We start from the raw sequence: 17,505 nt of genomic DNA, 5'->3' as shown, positions 1-17,505 counted from the left end.
ACAACATTATAGACTCGTAGCATAGGATGCAATGACACAATACGGCATTGAGAACACATAACTGAGTATGTTTTTATTCTTTTGTCCATCATTTTTGCATAACATCCCAAGGATAATTGAGCTTCTCTGTCCAATTCCACTCTGTTTGCTGGACATCATTCCTCTACATTTTGTATTGCGTAGGAAATACTACATTCAGGTCAATCTACAGATTGTAAGAGCTTTGGGAAGACCACAAGACATGTGAAGCATCACCAACATTGCTGTACTGGAGAGATCTGAACTTTGTTTCAGTCTCAGAAGAGAACCTGATAGATCACTGAGAAGCTAAAAGACAACACGGCTTGGCAGCGAGGACAAGTTAGGATCCTATTTAGACACAGCCAAACACTTTCACTCCCTGTGCCCCTTTTACGGCTAACTACTAGTGAAGAGAGCAGCTCTGCTTCAGCATAAGCTCCGCAAGCTTTCCAGGGATCGTAGATTCAAATGCCACCGTATCCTGACTACCATGTTTACCCACGATTGAAGCAGCATGGGCACACCTACACGGGCTTTGATTTCCTCCGTAATTGCAATGGATACAATTAAGTGTTAGCCCAGACATCTTCAGTTCAAGTAAAAGACTCTCTGGACTAAAAAGAGTCCTTGTAATGAAACGATATTTTAGGCTAACAAATAGGACAGGCTTAGACATTAACATTTGTATGAATCACAAACCCATATTAAAAAAAACTCACAAAAGGATTGATGGAGAACATCATAAGGGTCACTATTTTAACTACCATTTTTAACACATTGCTGTATACTAAGAATTTTTTTAGGACCTTCTGCTAGACATTTTGGCATCATTATAAAATATTTTCATAATAAAGAAGCATCTCCAGCAAACTTCATCCCTGCTATTTCTAGATAGCGGACCTAAAGTATTGAGAAACTAACTCAAAGTGCAACCACGTGGGACCATAAACATCTCCTTCTCCAGTGCCACAAGCTGTACTGGGATAGTACACCGTACAACGGAATTTGATGGCACCTGTCCTAGCATATGGTAGCAGTAATTTAAAAGTTTACAAAATTTTATAATTGTATGAAACAATCCATAGTAATACAAAGACTGATAGGACATCTCCTCTTTCTTTTTCATCTCTATCTATAGCAATAAAAATACTTCACAAAAAATCTGGAAAATCATAACGGAAAATAGTGTGTTTGCTGCATAACTTACTAAAACCCAAGTATCAGCTACCCAAGGAGTGCTCTAGTTATTCTGAACATTTTCCATAACCCAGTGTATTGAAAAGCACAAACATTACAGGCAAAGCACCCTGCTTACAAATGATGCTTAATTTGCAGTAAATAACCAAGTTAATTAGGAGTAATGATCCCCTAGACAGTCTCCACATCTAATTATTCTTTAAAAAAAAAAATCTGGCTGCTTGATGCACTGCAGAAAAAAGATCTAGAGAGGATTTTTCCATTCCAGTTTTCAATTTATCTCACTACATTATTAATTAATAATAATTAATATTCAGGCACTCACATTTTTATTTACAATTCAAGGCATGAATTCTTTATGAACGATGATATGAACTTTTAAATTTAATTAAGTAATTTAGAGGTAATTAATGTGTAAATTCAGAATATAAACTTCCTACTTGTTTATCTTAAAAGTGCAGCACTTGTTATTAAAAAAAGACCTTTTTGAGATGCAAAATTACCGGGATATAACAGATCATCTACAGACTGACAGCTACAAAGTACGTTATCAATTGGTCTTTCTGGCAGTTTCCTTATTCTCTTCTTGAAGAATCAACATTAAAAGTCAGATCGCATTACAGTCAAGCAAAGGCAAACAAGAGTTGTTGAACAGAAAAGCTACCAGCACAAACAGCTTTTAAATAATGAAATGTTACTGGCTTTGAAGTACTCCTACATCTCGTTATCAGACTTGTGGAAGGTACTAGCCCTTTGGGAGATTAACAATTGAGCCACAACGCAGCCTTTTAGAAGAGACTCTTGCAGAAATAACCGTGACATTTGCTCTACTGCGTCAGCTGTTCCTTGGCAGGACCGTGGAACTAAGACTTCCCAGTTATCTGCACTTACTCTAGTCCTGCAGAATAATTACCAGGACCAGCCCAAACGCTGCACTAGAGAGAACACAACTCAGCTGGGAGCCATCTGTGTTGACTAACCCTAATCCTGCAAACTGTCTCTAATGGCTAGGAACTACCTTTCAAGTAGGAGTTCATCAACTATCAGATTTGCCATAAAGGTACATATTTACCCTGTGATAAGACATCCACGGAAGGCTGGTCTGCATTGATCAATTTCAAAACTTTTTGGTAGATCTGGAAAATCCCAGGGAAGTTTCTGTGATATTCCAGCAGTTTCTTTGACATCTCCTGTTCAGATAGGTCTTCTGGTTTCACCAAACGTTGCTGTACTAGCAGATCACTTGGCCAGTCAAAGGTCGTATGGTACACCTCTAGAAGTTAGACACTGATTAGGAACCAAGAGGATGATCTAATAGGTCTTGCTCAGCTCCAAAAGGTTTCCTAAACAAAATCAAGCTCTTTGTTAAAGCTTTACATTGGTGGCACAAGCGATAACCTGTGCACTTCCCTCTCTACTTGTACCGACAGCTGACTATTACTCTGCAGATGCACAGGTAGGAAGTGGCCAAGGTGACGGCTCACCTATGGAGCCAAGACAGCATGACAAGGAAGAACCAGGAGCTGGGGATAGGCCTCCAAATTCTTAGGCCGAACCTTAAGCAAGACCTTTGATAAGCAAATCTCCTTTATAGCAAATAAAAGCCATTTCTTTAGTTAAGAACGTCCATCCTAATGCCACTCCTAAAACATCCAACACGATTTTTTACTGAGCAATGTCAGGATTTTATTTCATGATGGATGATTGATATAATATTCAACAGACAATATAGAGTGAAGTCTATCTCACAGTCATTTAATGGAACATACCTAAAACCATAACTGCACCTCAGGAAAGAAAAACTACAACAGGATCTAGCAAAGATGCATAGCAAAAGGTAAGCTCATATGGACAGACCTAAACCTTCACGTATTCTGTACTGTCATAGTTCAATTGTTTGCAGGCTCAATACTGAGCTTTACATTTTCCCATATTTTATTGGCACAGAAAATAACACAGTGTCAACAAAGACTTCTTCCAAACAGTTTAAATTTATAATTATAAATTCCTACTAGTTCTTAAAGGGATACCATTTACATTTTAATCCCACTGGTATTGCAGTGTTTCTGGGACCACGCAACACTCCAGTTTCTAGTGGAGATTAGGAATAAACACATACCGCACCTTCTGTGAAGGGATCAAGCCTTTTCCCACTGTTCCTCTCAATCAGCACAGTGTCTGGAGCATAAAGCACAACTAGGTACGAAAAAAAGAAAAGAAAAAAGAAAAAAGCGTAGCCCTTGTTAGTTACTTGCTTTATTCCCTATTACTGTTTAGATGTATCCTAGTATTAAAGATGGATTAATGTAGTTCAAGCACATTTGTCTCATTCTCCTTTCCCAGTATTCTACCTGCAAATACTTCACTTTCAATCAGAATTTTGCTCCATGTCCTAAACAGTGTAGTGGGATAAAATATACATTAGTAACAGCTCTATACCCCTGAGTACGAGCTCTCTCGGTCCCCACACCAAACAACAAGGTTCTCTGTGACTTACACTGTATCTGGAGCCTAGGGCAGAAGTACTCACAGATCGCTTGAGACTGATTCTCTTCTATATCAAACCCAATTACTTTTCATGCAGGTACTTTAGTAGTGATACCAGTGAAATTTATTTTTGATAACCTCACAGAAAACTGTTCAAATTTGATTAGAAAGCATCAAAAGATGGAGAATCTGTCCGTTCCCTTGGTTGCTTTCGGCTAATCATCCTCACAGTTAAACACTGTAATTTAATTACTATTTTCAGTACATTTGATTACAGGTTTCAAACAAGTTCTTATTACTTTCTTCTCTGTATCAAATAGCTCTTTCAGACAATTTTCTCCCTAGTAAGGTACTCATACACTCTAAATCTCATCTCCTCTCAATCTTCTTTTTGATTAACTAGACAGACTGAGTTTTAAGATTCTCATTCAGGTCTTGGTTGCAGAGATATAATTGTGAGCAAAACTCAGCTTCAGATGTTATTAGCTATATTAAAAATACATGCAAGTACTCGACATTAAACATTTTTGCCTAACTTTATAACAGTGATTCTGAATTCTTCATTAACAGTCAAATTTCATCCAAATCAAATCCAAAGTGACAATTCATCAAGTTTCCTAACATTCTGGCAAGTTCACTATCCACTGGCATGCTCTACATTTATCATTTTACACTGTATTCCACACAACCATAATAATAATATCTTACATTCCATGTAGGTTCTCTAACTATATTAATTCGGGACAACTGGCTGCTTCTAGATGGCAAGGGCAGCTGCCAAGGTCTTGTCTATCAGCACTTTGCCAGTAGACAAATGTTCCTCTCAAATCAAGTCAGAATCCACCCACAGTCTGAAAGGTCAAGCTTAAAATCATGATGTTTCCGCTTCATTTGGTGGAGTAAAGTTTGCAAAGTTTGCATTCTCTAATTCAACAGAAGGATGAATTTGTATTTAGTACATGAGAAATTGTTTTGGTCTGAGGATAAAGGCTGATTTCTAGAGATTGAAGTCAGAGAAAATTTAGACTAGAACTTTAACCTAGAACAGAAACAAAGCTAAATATAGGTGCTCAGAGACACTTGCTGGAGTGGTCTTGAATTTACAGAACTCTAATGTGTGAGAAGAAAAGGGGTCCTGTGTGAAAGACAGGGTTCAAAATCTCACAGGTTACCTCAAGTTTTCGAGTGAATCTGAACTATACTGAAATATTCTGCTGTCTGGTGACTCTGGTGTCTTCAGTATCAGTGTTGAATTTACTGAGGATTTTGGGGGAGAAACACTTCTAGTGTTTCCTACTGGATGCAATCACACAGAAACCTTGCACTGCTTACCAATATGCCTAGGAATGATGCCAGATGACTGCAGCATCCATGCCTGTTCCTGATTTTCAGGGAAGCCTTCCAAAATCCATCCCTATTGAACAAAAACATGAAACGGTTATTGATCCTGGAAAACAGAAAAATTAGCACTAAATATCGGTGCTATTTGCACAAAAGTTACCTCATTCTGATCTCACAACAGCACAATATTTGTCATGGATGCTTGTGAGAGAAGAGAGCAAACATGGAGCACTGATATTTTTGTGAAATGGCATGCACTAATACCACTGCCACAAAGAAATGGGAACTTACATAGTGTAGCAATGATTTTTTTAATGCTTCAATCTTAAAAAAAAAAAAAAAAAGAAACTTCTATCTTGAATAAAAACAGCCCAAACCAATTTCTACAGTTTTGAAATATTCAAAAGGATACCAGCCCACACTGTGTATAAAAAAAAAAAGCGGCTAAACAAATCTAAAGACAGATTTAATGCCAAGAACATTGAGGAAAATATGCACGCTTTCATTATTTTCTTAAATTATACAGGAAAACTCACAGTAATGGAACCAGCATTCCCAAAGCTAATGAAGCAACAGAGCAAAAGAAAGAAAAAAGGAAAAAAAGCCTTTTGCTCCCTTAAGTCCTTGTTATAGCCAGCTAAGTGTTGGATTGAGCATCTTTAAAAAAACATTTACAGATCTGTGAAATACCGTAGGAGAGCTGCAGCCTCACTCAGTTTGTGTGTGATGCAGTATTTGAAATCTAATCCACTTCCCAGTCTCAAGTCTGAATCTTCTAAACTTTCTCTAATTTATCTGTTAGTTGCTTAGCCACACGTGTCCTTGTCACTGTATCCTATACCTCAAAATAACTTTGTGATACTACAATAAATCTGGAAACCATCTTTGTACTGAAATAAAGAAGATATTTTAATATTGCATTAGCTAGCAATCATTATCATCCCCCACATAAATTTGAAGCTCTGTCAGTATGGGGTCCAAAGGTTTTAGAAGTATTTCGGGGAAACGTATCTCCATGACTTCTGTAGGAGGAAATTGGGACATTCCAATTATACAAGAAAATAGAGTAGACTATTTAAAATTCCTTAATTAGCCTGGTTTCAGGAACATGTCATCCTGCTGATACCTGTAGAAAATAAGAGACTCAAGTAACTGCAAGCCATTTTTGCCACTCCCAGTGTTTGCTCTATCGAATTAGAATGAACCGCTGTCTAAGGTCACACGGGTGCTGAGAAATCAATTTACCCCTTGGGACTCGCAGGAGGCAAGGCTGCACAATATTTCTAGTGGCGTGCTAGGAACTTCAGCACTAGTTCTGAATATATTGTGCTCGTACAACATGTATACAGGCCCAGATCCTCTTCTGGGGAGAAATGGCATCAGAGGTGTGAAGCCGATAAATCTATGCCAATTTACACAAACTACAAATCTGGCTCATTTTCTCCAAGTGCAACACTTTTGGAAACTAAAACAAAACAAGGAAAACCCACCCCACAAAACCATTGCTTCTGATCTCACTACAGCTTATTGCTCAAAATCACATACTGAGCAACAGGCAGTAAGCACCGAGTATTGCTTTTAACAATGCATAGCAAACTTCCATAGGTTTATATACAAATTTCAAAGGTCCTTAAACCAAGCAATAAACAATTTTATAGCTAAAAGTTTTTGCAGTGGAAGAAAGCATAGCACAATAAAGAGCTTCCTGCAACAAATACATTTTAAGGCATTAAACAAATGCAAAATAAACAGACACTACAAAAATAGTTAGCATTTTGGATCTTATTTCCAAAGGTCTCCGAGTTCCCGGGTATCAGTCAGTCCCTAATTAGAATACATTATCCATCTACTTGACACTTCAGTGAAATGTCTATTCCACCACAGAGCTGCAGCTTTGTTCAGAACAGGTTTATTGATATTCTGCTGCATTCCCTCTCCATACCCCCAGTGGCTTGGTTCTGTTTTATCACACATCAAAAAGGCCGTATGCTCAGGGCACCCCATGCACAGCTCGGAGCTGGAGGTCTGAACAGCTGCAAGTAGTATGGTATCACAGGAGGGACAAGCTCCAAGCAGATGTCACAGATAAAAAAAAAAAAAAAGAAAAAAAAAAGGGAGTGTGGCTTGGGAACGAAGCAAGAGGAAGCAAAACACAGCAGAGCAAGACCTGACTTAAAATATGCCTATCATGCTTTATGCAAACACTGGTATTTTTTGCCCTCCTGACTATCATTAAAGTGTAATTAGTAACTTCACATAGTAAATTTGTTTCTTTAAGAAGCCATCTATTTTTTGTTCTTGATAGCAGTAACCTTACATCCATGCGTGGATTGCACCTTATCACATCAAGGGTGGAACAAAGGCCAAAAGTGAGGAATTCCACGGTGCCTTTACTCTGTGGTCACTGTTCCCTCTCCTTCAGCTGGAGACCTCGATCCTTTCCCACATGAAGACTGCTGTAAACACAGCACTCGGCTGTTGCCTTAACGCCAGGTGAAGTGCTCCTTGGAGACTATGCCATGCTGGAAGTCAGCAACAAGGAAGTACTTTCAAAGCCATCACTTTCCAGATTTAAGGAATCTGGAGGAAAGGAAATGCTCAAGGTCATTCCCAAATGTAAAGCTCATTCCTCTGCTGGCACCACTCTCAGCTGTAATACCCAGCCCACACAGTCACACTTTTCACCTCAATAATAATGCCTTGGGTATTCCGTTCGCTCTTGTTATTTGACCTGCACAGTCTCGATTATTTTTTTTTTAATTACAGAATCCAAAATTGACACTGCCTTAAAATACAGAAAAGGGATAGCACAAAGAAATCATGCTGAATTACGTGGCACATCTGAAAGAAATCTCAGCCACAAGCATAAAGATCAAAGGTCACGAACACTGCTGCCTTTAGGAAAATGGCACATTGCAACAGTTTTTCCACATCATCATTCAGTATTTTTGAAAAAGTAATTACATGCCTTTCACTCCCATCTGTAGAAAGAGGAAAGACAATAATGCAAAAAAAATTAATTTCAGTAATAGCGTTGCCAGCATGAATCTAAAATTTCTGAGATTTTCAGAAAACAGCAGACTGAGGAGTGCAGTGGAAATATTGCCAACCCAGCTCCTGCAGTCCATCGACATTAGCAGCACGGATGATGGAAGAAGCTCCAGCTTCACCAAATTTCCCATTAGAAAGAAACCTTTTATTCCCCATGTTATTTTTGTAGGCTGAGTAAGCTGCAAAGCTACTAAAAAAAGCCACATTCTTCCTGGAAAACAAAAAAGATGGTGAATAGGCAGATTCTCTCCCCAGATAAATCTATGTAACATCACTATCCTTGCATGGAATTTCCCAGAGACAACCTGATGATCTTTATCTCCCGAGGTAAGAAAGAACCAACAGCCGTTGCTCCGCTCCCCTTTCAAGGATAGCCGCTACCCTTCTGAACTATTTCATACCAATCAAAAGTAATTCTACCACTACTCTTGTGAATCACGGGCCTAAGCTTAGTTTCTAAATGGTCCTAAGACACGAGTGAGGCTGCTCAGCGCCCTCTCACAAATTCACCATGTAGCAATCTCTTCGCTAGCCTTCCCCGGTTCTATAAATTCCCTCCACAACACCAGCAGTCAGAGGGGCCGTAGCCAACATGTACTAACCCTGTAAGATGAAAAGTCTTCATATCAGCTACACAAGTCCCAGGTTCTAACATAATGCTTGCAATAAGTTTTCTGCGTACGCTGGGAGACCTACCCGTCTGATCCCTCGCAGTCCTAACTACATTTGTATTAGAACAACACACAACACAGAGCCTCAGCAGAGCTGTTGATCAATAAAAATGTTCTCCTTAGAGAATGCCTGTGACATCTATAAACCTGTGAGTGTCAAAACAACGGCACAAAAAATTCTGTATTCCTACTGTCAGTGGGATGAAAGCTGTGCAATTAATGCCAAGCCAACGACACCACAAGGAGAAATAAACCAAACAGCTGGTGGTACTGTGGTCCAACATACTGCTCCTAATCTATTAACATTTTCAGTAAAAAAAGGCTGACTCATGTTTTGAAAGAAATGGCATAAATCTGTTCAATAATGTAAAAAATCCACAATATTAATTCTATTTCCAATCACACAAGGAAAATATTGCCATTAAAATTCATAGATCCCCTTTCAAATGGAAAAGGCATACACAATGTGAGGAAGCTTTAGTGACTGTGAATTACTATCTATTAAGTAAAAGATTTTTAATAACCATCACAACTTTGAAAAGTCAATTATGTGTTTTTCCTAAAAATAGCTGAAACCTTAACTAGATCAATAACTACCAGATATTTGATCTGGAGTGCTAAATAACTATTATGAGTTAAAATAAAATAAAAATAAAACTCAGCTAAAAAGACCTTCAGGAGAAACCAGACAGACCCATATAATTCAAGCACAGTGACTACCAATGCAAAAGTTTAATTCTACTTTGCAAATTCAAAATTAATAGATCAATTATGGAGTTATACAGTATTTTGTAGAGAAAAAAAATCAATAACTCTTAGGTTTTCTGCCAATCTCTTTACTCCTTTCTAAGGATCAAAAAATCATTGTTTCAGTCTCCCAGATGATGAAGCATGGAGCAAGAAACATAGGATCCTAAAACACACAAAAAATGGTCCATTTGGAAAAGAAGGGGAGGGAGTCATGTCCTTATACATAACGAACCAGAAAATTCTTCCACAGTCTTCTCAGGTCTTGATTGTACCAGTGTAGGAAGGGAACTCAAAGAGAAACAGCAGCTAGGTGTAGGAAGAAAATAAGAGTTTGAACTAACAGCAGTGTGCTTTTTGCCTAAAAATTGTGTCTTATCTGCACGCTAAAGTAGATTTCATTAGTTCACAGTAAGCGGAAAGAAGGCAGGAGGGGGCATCAGGAAAAATCCACGCAGTTTAGAGTTGCCAGTACGTTTTAAAATCCTTGGCAATTCCCCACGTAAGCAAATACTGATGTAGTTTAAAAGCACAGGGTTCAACTCATCACTATCTTACTCCAAAGTTGCAGGAATTCAACCCCATGAACGTCAATGGGATTTCTATCTGGTATAAATCTAGAATAATTTAGAGATGAGCTAGGTTTCTGTTTCAGGAATTTCCCTTCATAAAACCAATTGCTCACATTTCTTTGAAGGAGGAGGAGTCCTGCACTGTCATTTGTAAATATGTATGGGAGCCAATAAAGCATCCCAAAATTTTGTTACAGTGAGTCTCTTGTTAAAACTGTATTTAGCTAAAAATGCAAAGAAATGTTCAAAAATCACCCACATAAACTTATTTTTACTCCTTCAGAGCTTCCTCTGCTGATGGAAAAGGAAGAACTTTTATAGCAAGATACTTCCCAATGCAAATACGGGCACTGTCATGCACTCTTCTGTGACCTGGCAGAAGAACAAGATCAGCTGAGCGAGGAAAGGTCTGGTTTAGCTCAATGACTTTTCGCAGTAACGTTAAACACCAGCAGGTACTATTCTAAATTAAATTCTCATGCAACCAGTGGATTAGATAATTGGATAGGTCGAAGTTTAGCTATTGCTAGTTCTAAGTACTGCTTGAAGAGACAGCATACTACCTATTCTGCTGCACCTATATGCTCACAACAGAAATAGGACACAGACGGATGGCCTCTAGCAAACCTCAGGCAGGCACAATTTAAGAGATTACATCTCCAGCTATGCATCACCATCTTGATCAAATGATCCTTTCCACAGCTCATGTGTGTAATTGTCCATCTGATGTAGCTTACGCGAGGCGGGTCCATTGAAAGCCACTGCCGTCAGTGGCTTAAGCTAAGACAGTTGACTTTGCACTGGAGCACACGAAGACAACTTTGGCAATCATTTGTATTACCTGAGTTCTAAAAGCCCAAATTTTCAACAGGGGCAGAACATTTTTTTTAATTCTTCTTGCTAGTTTTGTTGATGTTTCTCTGCACCTATTGACACCTCCGCTACAGAATTACCATCTTAAAAACTACAAGGCAATGGCCCAGCCCCCAAGATGATTTTGTTTTACATGGATGGAAGGATCCAGTCTGCAGATCACTGCAGACTACACCAAAAATCACAGAGAAAGAAGTACAAGACATAAGGTTTTCAGCATTTCCAGTTTCTTTCAGTGCTTAATGCTAAGAAGCTTTAGGAAGCAATTTTCACGCTTCAATGCAAAGTTAATTACTAGTCCTGCTTTATTCAACCAACAAGGTAGATGATGATGATGATGTTAAGAAGCAACAGATTTTAATAAAACTCTGAGCCTTGCAATACCTCTGTGAGGTCAGGAAGTACTAGTTATCCCCTGACCCAACGGTGCGAGTGCTACAGAGTGACTGTTCTGAAAACATGTGCTATTTATCTGAAAAAAAGCTGTTTAGTCCTTCATGAACATAACACCTACTTTGGACTGGACTTTCTCCTCAAGAAGTGCATCAAACAATACGCAGTCTGTAGTCTGGCACTGTTTAGAACCTGGGGTTTATCCATTAGATTAGTATGTCTCTTATAAATAATCCCTTACAATGGGCTGATTACGGGCTCAATAAACCATAACATCATCTGAGATTTTAAAGGAAACACATAAAAGAGATTTTGCTTTCCTCGAGTCCAGCCATCAATTTCAACCAATATTAATCTACTTAAGTTCTCTTCTGGTTCTATGTTAAACGTCTCTACTGCCATTAAAGCTAAGCACATGGGGGTGGAAAAAAAGCCACACATCTATGAAGACAGCTAAACCTATCCAGTTGCCTATTTGTGTAAACTAACAGTGAACATATTAATTATTACCTAGAAGAGAATATATTCAAATGCAGTTTTTACTAACACAGGAAGAAAAAAGTCACAATGCGAAATAAAGACAATTGAAATGAGTAATGTTAGACTCTCTTTTCCTCCCTTTCCTCAATAAGAGTTAAAATCTTAACATATTGATTTTTATATATTTTCTGTTTATCTGTTTTGTCCACTCTAACTCTGCCAGTTGCCCCAGGCAATCAACAAAGCTATGCTTGTTCAGCCTTTGATCATCTCTGTGCTAGAATATTAGCATATGCATACTCTCATCCTCCCCTTTATCCTGTTAATAAAGCTCCAAACTCCCTCTGCTGATGTTCAAGAAAGCAATCCGCTCCAGAGCCCCCAGTGATTTGCCCCCATTCCCTCCTCTGCTCGGGACTCAGAATGCTAACTACTATGCACGAGTTGTGTAAGTGCTTATCCACCGGCCCTCTGAGGAGCAATTCTTACTTGTTTGATGCAGTCCACGTTTGACAGACGTTCCTGGATCAGATTGGCCCAAAGCGCGTTGGGAATTTTCTAAAGAAAGAACAAAAAAAGGCTGAATATTCACAATTGAGTTCAAAAGGAATTTTACCATGCAGGCATATTCCGGTTAAAGGTGAACTGAGATGTCTTCTTAAAAATAAATAAATAAACCTGTGCAAGTCCCAAGTCATTAACATAATATATCAGAGAGTTAATAAGGGCACAAAAATCAGAGTTAAAGATAAGCTGAACACAAAGCCGATGTCCATGGTGTTTGCACACTCACATGGAAGCGGTGCACGTTTTACACACTCACACACACATTGGACATCAAACTGCAAAGGGATCCCTAAGAACATTGCATCCACAAGTAGTCCTTTTCAAACCACAAGTATCTGACCCGCTGCTGCTTCATATGTGAGGGGACTCAGCATTAGGGATCTCGACAGCTACCCTGTGAGACAAGCAGGACCTCAGGCACAGAGCAACCACCACAAAGCGTCTGATTTTCAGGAGGTCTGTTTCTTAGTTTCAAGTAGCTCGCACTCTTTAATCATCCAGAAAGTTTATTTAAAATACATTTTAATGTTAAAGTCAATTTTAATGTTAGCCTCTTTTTAAACTCAGGACTGTGAAATGGGATTGAAACTGCATGCGCCAAGGTTTTCGGAAGTGCTGTTTCCTTCTGTGACTATTACTTTTCTCATACCTAGAGATGTTTTATAAGATAATATTTGCCCTCTGACAGAAGAACAAAGTTCCTCTACAGATTTAGCACTCCCTCCCCAATATTTCTTCCATTATTATATTAGATTTTCTGACAAGAAATTAACAATACCCTTCTTTCCTTCTTGTAACAATTTTCTTCACTATCTTTTTAATTTAGGCCTTCATTCTATACTCAACTTGGTTAAACAAACTCTACATTAGCCAGTTTAACTTGACAATGTCTAGACCTTTGGCCATACCAGTTAGAGCAGCTGTTAATCTAAATGTCTTGATCAGTGCCATTCATTTTGTCATTATTGGTAAAATGAACACTCAGAAAAAATTCTGCAGTCAAATTCTCTACTTCCCAAGTCAAAAAATTATCTTTCGCCTAACAACATGATCTGGACCCTTTGTTCCACGCAGCTCCATGTATTGTGCGTTCTCATCTCTTTTTTTCTAACCAAACAGTCTGAAGGGCAAAATCCTAATAAAGAGTATTTCTGTAGGTTTATGTTCTACTACAGGATGCAGATAGCAACATGAAAATGTGACTGACTATGCAGAAAGATTTCATAACCACCTTCCTCATTAGATCATGAAACAATTTCACCAGGAGCGGTGGAAACATAAGTCACTTTAAAGCAGAGTGGAACAAGCACTCCAGAATACAAAAGAGACCAGTCCTCAGCTGGAGGAACGGACGAGGTGGCCCAGCCAGGCGGTGGGTTTTCTTGTCTTGTTTATCTCCACTGTCCCCAGTTCTCAGTGCCTCTCCTAATATCAGCCATTCACAAGGCAACATTCAAGCAGGTAAAAGAGAAAAAGGGAAAGAAATTGCCGCATTTCTTGAAAGTCAGCAGGTCCCATAGGGTGGTGCGTCAAAGCCTCCTGCAGCCTCTCGCTGCTGGAGCCTGGTCTGTGGCTTTGAGTCTGTCACCTTCCAAAGGTGCGTCACGCTGCTATCAGAAACAGCTAGCGTCTTGCTTGCTTCTTTGATGTGTCACGTCAAGACAGGCTAGCAGCTGCCGGGGGTCCACTCTGCTAAGCCTTGCCAAACCAATTTAAACCAAAATTATACTGACTTCTTTCAGTGTGGTGGTATTCTCAGTCCTCTCTTTTGAGTGGGGTTTACCGCACAAAAACAAGCAAGGACACGCATGCGGGTATTTCAGGGTTTTAGTTCCTTCTGCTCTCTGTGGCTCAAGTCCAGTCTCATTTCCCGGTCAGTTTTCCTCCTACTGAGCAGTGGCCTACAAAATCGTGTTCAATAGGTTGCCTGTAGAATGCCTAATTATTCAACTAGAAATCATTAAATCTGATACATATCGGATAGCACATCTACAATTTCTCTCTCATAAACACTCAGATAAATATATCATGAGCCTGACAGATGGGACTTCACCTCCCAGAAATCTGCAATAATGGACAACGACACATATATATTTGCTAACTGCGGAACCGTATCCTACCTAAGGAACTCTGAGCCTGTCCCAACATTCAGCTTAGTTAATGAAAAGACCGGCTGCTGTGGTATTTTGTTTATGTTCGGAGCACTTTTGTACATACACTGGTTTAACCACTATTGCCGTGCTGCTGAAAAACTGTACTCATTCATCATTAATTTTAAATATTCCATGTTATTTCAGGGACATCATACTTCAACTTCCATGCCTGCTCTACTCGGAGTTATATTTCAACGACCTCTTCATAAAGCTGCTACACTCATTTTTGGGGGGGACGCCACTTTCCCTAGACATTTTTATTGGAAGTTTTCAATATATTTGTTCTGAAAACAGCTACAGCTAAAAAGTTCTGACTTCTCCAAGTTTGCACCTTGGAGAGAAAAGCAGTCAAGTTTCAAGAAATTTGGTTTAGTATTCTGAGAATCATGAATGGTTAGATTTAACTTGTTCAGATAAATACACATGAAAGGCTGGTCTTTTTTATGTATACACGAGACTGGAACAGTTCCTATTTGTTCCTTCATAGTAGCTTGTCCTGAAACAGATTAGAATGCTGAACACGCACAGAAAAGGATGCCTTGGGTTTTCCTCTCTTCTATTACATTTCTTCTTAAAAAGCACAGGGATACGATGCAACCCTCGAGCAGTTTTAAGTCATTAGGTAGTATGCAAACACCTTAACTGCAATTTAGTATAGCGTTAGGAGCACACCCATCCCACAAGCCCACAATTACCACAGGTGTTTCAACTTCTTATTTTATCCAGTTAACAGGAAAAGTGAAACATGCAATAGCTCAGCATTAGACTTCACTATAGGAAAAACCTGAAGGTGCTTCCTATTAACATTATAATAACCAGAGATGAGGGAATAATTTGCAATGATTTATCCAAAAATGTAGCCTCTTTTTCTGTTCATGGAATATTTATTGATAGCTCATGGTTCTTCAAATTCTTTTGAATATTCAAAAATATTTGACTTCTTTTTGGAATATTTTTACATGCAGAATGATCACATTTTGCTTTGAACAGTCAATATTTAAAATTCACTACCTGAGCTGTGCTCATTAGTAAGTGGCCAGGTGTGTGTCAGGGAATGATTGCATGTCCAACTTTAAAAATTGAGCTTCAGAGAATAATCACGTATTTTAAGTACGCCTTCCATGAATTCTTGTGCCAGAAAAACTCAAATGCTTTAATGTTCACTGGGAGTGAACACAAAAGAGATGAAAGCTTGGCTAAAGATAAGTAAGTAAAATATGTGAACAAACATTTGTGGACATTTTTGCAGCATTTGCCCAGATCTAGTAACATGGGCCTACTGACCTAAAAATGAACGACCTTTGGCACTGGGGCTAATTTAGCCACAGTAACCTTATATGCGTGAAACGTTCCTCTAACAACATTAAATTGTGTTATACGATCTTCACACCAGGCTTTCCAAAACACAGTCTGAGGTCCTGCTTTTCCTCTTTCCATTTATTAAATTGCTTTGGCCAGGACTACAACTTTTTAATACCCTGGTTGTATCAAAGATAGCATAAACAGCTATTGTTCTGTTCCTGAATAGACATTCAAACCCCGTTAGTGCTAATGGATGGTATGTATGCTAGAGGAATCAAGTTCACCATTTGCTTCAGCAGAACCAGGGGTCAGTTACGGCAATAGTAGATTTAACCAGCAGAATGAATCAGCAAGAGAAAATACAGCCCTTGAGATGGCAATTGGGCTACATTTTAAGTCATTGTAAAGCCTGCATTGATTTAGCGAAAGCAGGGAGTTCCCTCCTAGTCTTAGGAGTTCTATTTGAAGAAACGAACTCATATAAAAGAACAAAAGAAATGATTTAGTGAAAATGTTCTTCTAGGATCTAACATCTCAAAACCAAAGGCAAACTGCACAGTACTAAACCACCACCAGACTCCGCTCTTCGGGCACCCCTTACTACCTGATTAGCCTTGACATTTTTGACTTTCATCTTTCACACTATCCATCTTTTTAAATCAAATAAGCCCAAAAGGACACCCTTGAAAGTGCATCTGTATAGTCTGAAATATGTTAATAATTACAGTAATTAAACCAAAGGGAATTTTTGTTTTAAATTCTCCCCCTCCAAGTTGAAATTTATGAACCTAGCAAAACAATCTTTAATAATTAGAACGAAGATTTCAAAGTACATATTCTCAATAAGAATAATTTTATATCATCCCAACCAAAAGCAAACCTTTTTGCCAGTAGGTTCAGCAAGTTCAATGAACTCTTTCCTCTCAGATCTTTTTTACTCCAGGCATCTTCAAACTTCATTCGTTTATTCAGTGTAATAAACACTACCCTATTTTCAATCTAACTAAGGACAAAAAATTAATCACACTGTCTACCATCTCAGCAAATTATGAATCTGTTGGCCAATTCCAATCAAATTTATCAGACATATAGAATTCTCACAGATATTAAATTGCTTCAATTTTTATGAAGATAGGTGACAAGGGAGAAAAGATAAACTCAAACTAGTGGACTTGCTAGAGAGAGTCACAGAAAACCAGACCTTTTCCATGCTATTACTTGTGGAACTCCTTGACGTATGGAGAAAGGAATCAGCTAAAAGGGCAGGAATCAGAAGCAGAGATGCTTCTGTGTACTCAGGATATTCTTTCAACATATTTTTCTGATCTACTTGTCACTAGCCTTTAATAACAAGACAATTAATTACATTGCTGATCAAGTTATCCTGTGAGTCATGACATCTGGAAGAAATGGTCTTTGGACTAACTCCTTTGAACGTTAGTTAGGAGGCCCACAGTGAAGCATGAATGGATTTAAAAACCTGTCTGGGGCAAACTGAGTACTTGGAGTTGGGTAGAGCACATCAACCCAAGTACAATCTCCTGATTTGGCTGCTATTGCCTCAGCTTGAGAGCTTCTAGAGTTTTCAATAACTGACTGGACTGTCATACTCCTTTTCAGATAATGCACCAAGTTATTTGCATCATGCTA

The 17,505-nt window shown here is 38.6% G+C and overlaps 1 protein-coding gene across 4 annotated transcripts in view; it reads right to left on the bottom strand.

Annotated features, from left to right (window-relative positions):
• AK8 (adenylate kinase 8) overlaps window positions 1-17,505 on the bottom strand; it is a 70,723-nt gene that overhangs the window by 44,916 nt on the left and 8,302 nt on the right. For all 4 annotated transcript variants that reach the window (XM_054849033.1, XM_054849032.1, XM_054849034.1 and 1 more), the window contains 4 exons: window positions 12,323-12,391; window positions 5,038-5,119; window positions 3,343-3,414; window positions 2,291-2,491 (listed from right to left, as the gene is read on the bottom strand). In XM_054849033.1, coding sequence (XP_054705008.1) covers window positions 2,291-2,491; window positions 3,343-3,414; window positions 5,038-5,119; window positions 12,323-12,391 — 424 coding nt within the window. The remainder of the gene's footprint in view (window positions 1-2,290; window positions 2,492-3,342; window positions 3,415-5,037; window positions 5,120-12,322; window positions 12,392-17,505) is intronic.

Source organism: Grus americana, chromosome 20 (assembly GCF_028858705.1).
Source record: "Grus americana isolate bGruAme1 chromosome 20, bGruAme1.mat, whole genome shotgun sequence".
Classification (NCBI taxonomy): domain Eukaryota; kingdom Metazoa; phylum Chordata; class Aves; order Gruiformes; family Gruidae; genus Grus; species Grus americana.
Note: the sequence above shows the minus strand (reverse complement) of the source record. Positions and strands in the feature narration are given on the sequence as shown.